This window comes from Anopheles funestus, unplaced genomic scaffold (genome assembly GCF_943734845.2).
Source record: "Anopheles funestus unplaced genomic scaffold, idAnoFuneDA-416_04 scaffold_47_ctg1, whole genome shotgun sequence".
NCBI lineage: Eukaryota > Metazoa > Arthropoda > Insecta > Diptera > Culicidae > Anopheles > Anopheles funestus.
In genome coordinates, this window is record NW_026045267.1 from 128371 (window position 1) to 134152 (window position 5782).

The window sequence follows — 5782 nt, forward strand, 5'->3', positions numbered from 1 at the left end:
TACATCAGGTACCATTTGATAATTGGATCCTGTAAGGAAATGACCTGGAGTCAATACGTCCAGATCGTTTGTTTCTGACGGGATGGGAGTGAGCGGACGAGAATTCAGACACATTTCAATTTGCGCGCATAACGTCAGAAAGTCTTCGTACATGATAGTGGAGTCTCCCAATTGTTTCTGAAGATGCTGCTTTACCGACTTAACCGCGGCCTCCCACAGACCGCCAAAGTGTGGAGCTCGGGGTGGAATAAACTTCCACACTATTTCATTGATCGCGCACCAACCAAAGATCAGTTCTCGTGATTTCTCGTCAGTTTTCAGCTGCTGGTATAAGTGATGCAACTGATTCGCTGCTCCCTTGAAGGCAGTTCCGTTGTCTGAATGCAGCTCCTTGACCCTTCCTCGCCGCGCAACAAATCGTTGTAGGGCTGCGATAAATGCAGCTGTTGTCAGGTCTGTTACCACCTCGATGTGCGCTGCGCGCGTTGAGAAGCAAACGAATATCGCTATATAGACCTTGCGGGGTGTTGCACGTCGAGCTCCGAATTTGACGAAAAAAGGGCCGCAATAATCAACTCCGGAGACCGAAAAAGGACGGGTTGGTGTTACTCGAGCAGCAGGCAAATCAGCTACCACTTGTTCAATAAAAGCTGGATTTCTCTTAAAGCACGTGACGCAACGATGGTAGATTGCTCGAATTAGCTTCCGAGCACCTAGAATCCAAAAACGTTGCCTTAAAGACGCAAGCATCAGTTCTGGTCCAGCGTGTAGGAGTTTTTTATGATACTCTTCAACCAACATGATGGTTAGCTGATGCTTGCTGGAGAGCACGATCGGATGTTTAAACGACGCTGGAACACTAGCATTAAGGAGTCGTCCTCCTACACGGATGAGACCATCGTCGGTGAGTTTTGGATTTACCCATCGTAAACCAGATGACCGGGGAATAGGTCGACCTTTCTGCAACGCATGTAACTCGTCTGAGAACATCTGCTTCTGTTGCAGTGCACACAGTGCAACTTCTGCTTTCTGTAGCTCGTCGGATGTCAACCACGGATTCCAATTCTCAGGGATAACTTTATCAGCAGGCTTATGAGGATGGTGTCGAACTTTGGAGATAAATCGAATACAATAGGCTACAACGCGTTGAAGCCTGGTATACGATGAGTACTTCGACACTAACTCATCACAGAACGTTGTTGCGACAGTAGCCATAAATGTGACTGTAGGGTTTCGCGACTCTTCTTTAGTTGTTGTCCCTTCGTCGATTGAAAATAAGCTAGTAGGCCATGCTTCGGACGTATCAGATAGCCATTTTGGACCAAACCACCACCTTGATGAGTAGATGATATCAGCTGGATCCATACCTCTGGAAATGTCATATGCTGGATTGGCGTCTCCTGCGATGTGACGCCATTGACTGATGTTAGTAGTGTGGAGGATTTGAGATGTGCGATTGGCCACGAACGTCTTCCAGCGAGATGGTGATGAATTCAGCCAATGCAATACAGTGGTAGAATCGCTCCAAAATGTTACCGAAGCAGGAGCAAAACGTAGTGCTGCGATGATCTTCTGGAATAGTTGAACATTTAACAAAGCGGCACATAATTCTAATTTTGCTATGGTGAAATGTGACTTGATGGGAGCCAATTTGGACTTGGCGGTTAGTAGATGCGTAGCAATACCATGGCTAGACTTGATTCTTACGTAACAACATGATCCGTAGGCTCGTTCCGAAGCGTCTCCAAAAATATGCAGTTCGCAATTTTCACTATCGATTCCAAAGATGAAGCGAGGAATATGGAGTTGTTTTAGTAGATGAAGCGTTTGTTGGAATGGTTTCCACGACCCTAACAGTTTCGCCGGTAATTGCTTATCCCAATCAATCGACTTGCCCGTATCTGCATCAATGATATTCCAGGCTTGTTGCATCATTAGCTTAGCCTTGCATACAACAGGTCCAATTAACCCCAGCGGATCGAATATTTGAGCGACTGAAGATAAAAGTTGACGCTTGGTGTTTGCGATGGGCACTGGGTTATTTTTTATGTTGTAGCAGAACGTGTCATTTTGGGGCTTCCATACAAGACCAAGAGTCGTGATAGGATTGTCCTGTAGGAATTCCAGACCCTTTGGCGACGCCAGATCTTCATCCTTAATGTTCTCCAACACCCGTGAGTCGTTCGACGCCCACTTCCTCAAGCTGAACCCATACTGGTTTAGTAAGCGCGTGACATTTTGCTGTAGGAGAGTTGCGGTATGCACATCGCTCGCACCTGACAAGAAATCATCTACATAAAAGTCATTCTTTATGGCATTCGCTTCTAGTGGATGACTTTCCATTACGTCGTTTGCGATTTGGATTAATGCTCGAGTTGCTAGAAAGGGCGCACAAGCAGTACCATAGGTTACAGTCTTTAGGGCATAACCTTTAATTTCTTGCGATGCATCAGGCCGCCACACAATACACTGAAGCGCTTGATCGTCCGAATGTACCTCTATCTGTCGGTACATTTTTTCTATGTCAGCGCAAAGAGCAATGGGATTAGTTCGAAAATGAAGAATGGTTGAGAACAGCTCGTTCTGTACTATCGGTCCCACACGTAGTATGTCGTTTAGCGAATACCCTGACTCCGTTTTACAAGAAGCATCAAAAACAACTCTGACCTTCGTTGTGGTGCTAGATTCTTTCACGACAGGATGATGTGGCAAATAGCAGTGCGGTATTGAGTCATGAAGATCATCGCTTAGTACTTCCATGTGGCCTAAAGTTTCGTACTCCTTCAGAAATTGTTTATACTGCTCATACATCTTCGGGTTTCTTTGCAGTCGACGTTCAATATTAGCAAATCTTTTTAATGCTATCCCCTTTGATGCACCAAGGATAACAGTCGGGTTGTCTATCTTGGGTAATCTTACTACAAATTTGCCTTCAGCATTTCGAACAGTTGTGGTTGAAAATAGTTGTTCACACGGATTATCATCTTGCTGATCAACATTTGATGGTGATACATTGTCTATTTCCCAAAATCTTTGAAGAGTTGCCTCCAATGTTTTAGATCCAATCGCTAGATTACTCGAAAAGGGATGACCTTGGCCTTCTATTGCTACTGATCCGACAACCGTCCATCCAAACTTCGTTTTGATTAAAGAAGGTTTATCTGAACCGATGCAAATTCTTTCTTTCGATTGTACCTTCCAGAATGTGTCACCTCCGATGACAATATCGATAGGACCGGGTGTGTTGAACATTGGATCTGCTAGTACAAGTTCTTCGATTTTCCAATCTCGAATATCAACGTCGATGGTGGGCAAGCAGGAAGTAGGAGAGTCTAGCACTAAAAAGTTGAGCCTTGTTCTGAAGTTTTCAGCGTGCGATGAGATGGTTGCATTAACAGAATGACGTATAAGACTTTCGCTTTTCCCAATGCCTATGATCGATACATTTTCGTTCTGAATCTTGTTGGATAGTCGCTTCGCTAATGCTGTGGACATAAAGTTCGACATCGAACCTGAGTCCAGTAATGCTCTCGCCTTGAAAACATTGCCGTCGTCGTCTATAACACAAACCATCGCCGTCTGCAGCAGCACCGTGAGATTAGTGTTACATGCGGTGGTTGCCACTATCAGGTTATCGGGGGTTGATACTTCTGGCATAGCCTGATGAATGTGGAGCAGGGTATGATGCCGTTGTTGGCACTTATGGCACCTAAACTTCGACTGACAGCCTTTTGCCACATGTCCGGTCCGGAAACAGTTTCGACATAACTTGTGCGATGCGATAAGGCTATCCTTTTGAGATAATGACATTTCCTTAAATTTGATGCATTGATGAAGATAATGCGAATCATCACAGGCATAGCACTTAGTGCTCGATGAAGGCACAACACTAGCATTAGCAAGTCTAGTGATGGGTTTAGTGCCGGCTACCTTGCTGGTACTCGGCCTTTGTACGTCATGCGTGGAGTGGTTCGTTGCAACGAGAATTCTTAATCGCTTCTGAAGAAACTCTTGTAGTTTCTTATATGAGTCCTCTGGTTCATTGCACGAAAATTCTTCCCACGCTAACAGAGTTTTTGCATCTAGTTTGTAGAACAGCAAGTTGCATAACGGTGTGTTCCATAGCGCGATCGGCTCGTCGAGTGCACTTAGACCTTGCGTAAGGCGATGGAATTCGTCTGTTACTCGACGAAGCTCTTCGATGGATTCTCCCTTCATTGGAGGAATAGAAGTTAGAGCCCTAAAATATTCCCGTTTTAGAGCACGCACATTGTCGTATCTGTCCAGGAGAGCCTGCCATGTGGTATCGTAGTTATCGGCAATCAACGTAACTTGCTGGAATCGTTTGGCAACGTCACCTTTCAGCACCGATAACAAATACTGTAGCTTCATAACTGGGGTTAGATCGGGGGATGCATCGATCATTGACATGAATCGATCCTTGAAGCTCAGCCACTCGGTGGTATTCCCGTCGAAGGTTGGTAGATCCAACTTTGGCAAGCGTAGCTTCGACAAGGATGAAACAGACACATCTGCTGCGTTCACTGTTACCGATGTAGTCGATTCTTGTGGAACCTTTGAGGTTAGGAAACCTTTCGCCTTGCAGTACCGCTCAAACAACATATTTCGCTCTTTAAACAAAATCACTAGGGCAGCTTCCTCCTCTTCTAGCGTCTCCAGCTTTAGATTGGCAGCTTCAAAGGAGGTCCACGATGCTTCCAGGTGGGATAATCGAACGTTTACCTGAAGCAAATCATCATCCGTGTACCGGTTTATAAAGTCTTCGAGTGCTTCGATCTGAGAACGTGATCGCATCGTGGCAACTCGTGCTAGCACCTTCTTCGTGTCGGTTTTCCTTCCATCGGTAGCCATCCTTCACAACTTTTCCTTCTTTGCCAAAATCCAGCTAAAAAACGTAGAGTAGGGTTAGCTAGGAGTAGTTACAACGCTTGCACGTGGCGTGATCCGTATGATACGGTGGGATATAACCAATAATCCGATTTGGATAGTCCACAAATCCGGTTCGAAGGACCAAATGTTAATCGATAAACTGTGTGTTCGGATTTTGTGGGGTTTCAACACTTTCGTGAAATCAGAATTTTTGGTTTTACACGTTTGCTTTAATTGTAACTTTCCTCGTGGTACTGTTGTTGATGTTGTAATAATTTGTAACGTGTTTTTTGACTGACAGTTACACACACTGACAGCACGCACTGACAGCACTAAGCTGCCTTCGATCTTGCAGCACAACTGCACATTGGGCAAATATCAGGACTTAGGCGGTAACACCTAACTTATACCAAAATTAACTTTTTCTTAAAAACCTAACTTTTTCTAAAAAACCTAACTTATACCAAAACTAACTTTTTCGAAAAAACCTAACTTATACCAAAACTAACTTTTTCTTAAAAACCTAACTTATACCAAAACTAACTTTTTCGAAAAAACCTAACTTATACCAAAACTAACTTTTTCTAAAAAACCTTACTTTTTCGAAAAAACCTAACTTTTACCAAAACTAACTTTTTCGAAAAAACCTAACTTTTTCATAAAAACCTAACTTATACCAAAACTAACTTTTTCTTAAAAACCTAACTTTTACCAAAACTAACTTTTTCGAAAAAACCTAACTTTTTCATAAAAACCTAACTTATACCAAAACTAACTTTTTCTAAAAAACCTAACTTATACCAAAACTAACTTTTTCTAAAAAACCTAACTTATAAAAAAACTAACTTTTTCGAAAAAACCTAACTTATACCAAAACTCACTTTTTCTAAAA

At 43.2% G+C, this 5782-nt stretch overlaps 1 protein-coding gene across 1 annotated transcript; it reads right to left on the reverse strand.

The window, feature by feature from the left end:
• Positions 1 to 1426: 1426 nt before the first annotated feature.
• On the reverse strand, positions 1427 to 4872 carry LOC125774298 (uncharacterized). The gene is made up of 3 exons (XM_049444575.1): positions 3196 to 4872; positions 1896 to 2241; positions 1427 to 1572 (listed from the first exon to the last, which is right to left on the reverse strand). Exons 1-3 carry the CDS (start codon positions 4870 to 4872, stop codon positions 1427 to 1429), a joined length of 2169 nt encoding a protein of 722 aa, XP_049300532.1.
• Between the last annotated feature and the right edge of the window lie 910 nt (positions 4873 to 5782).

What these genes read in the sequence shown, in the direction of transcription:
- LOC125774298 (XM_049444575.1), bottom strand. Translation starts at nt 4,872, where the DNA reads ATGGCTACCGATGGAAGGAAAACCGACACGAAGAAGGTGCTAGCACGA. An exon ending in GAGGTGACACATTCTGGAAG is followed by an intron (nt 2,242 to 3,195) that starts GTACAATCGAAA and finishes ACTCTCCTACAG; the next exon opens with CAAAATGTCACGCGCTTACT. An exon ending in TATCATTGATGCAGATACGG is followed by an intron (nt 1,573 to 1,895) that starts GCAAGTCGATTG and finishes CAACTATTCCAG; the next exon opens with AAGATCATCGCAGCACTACG.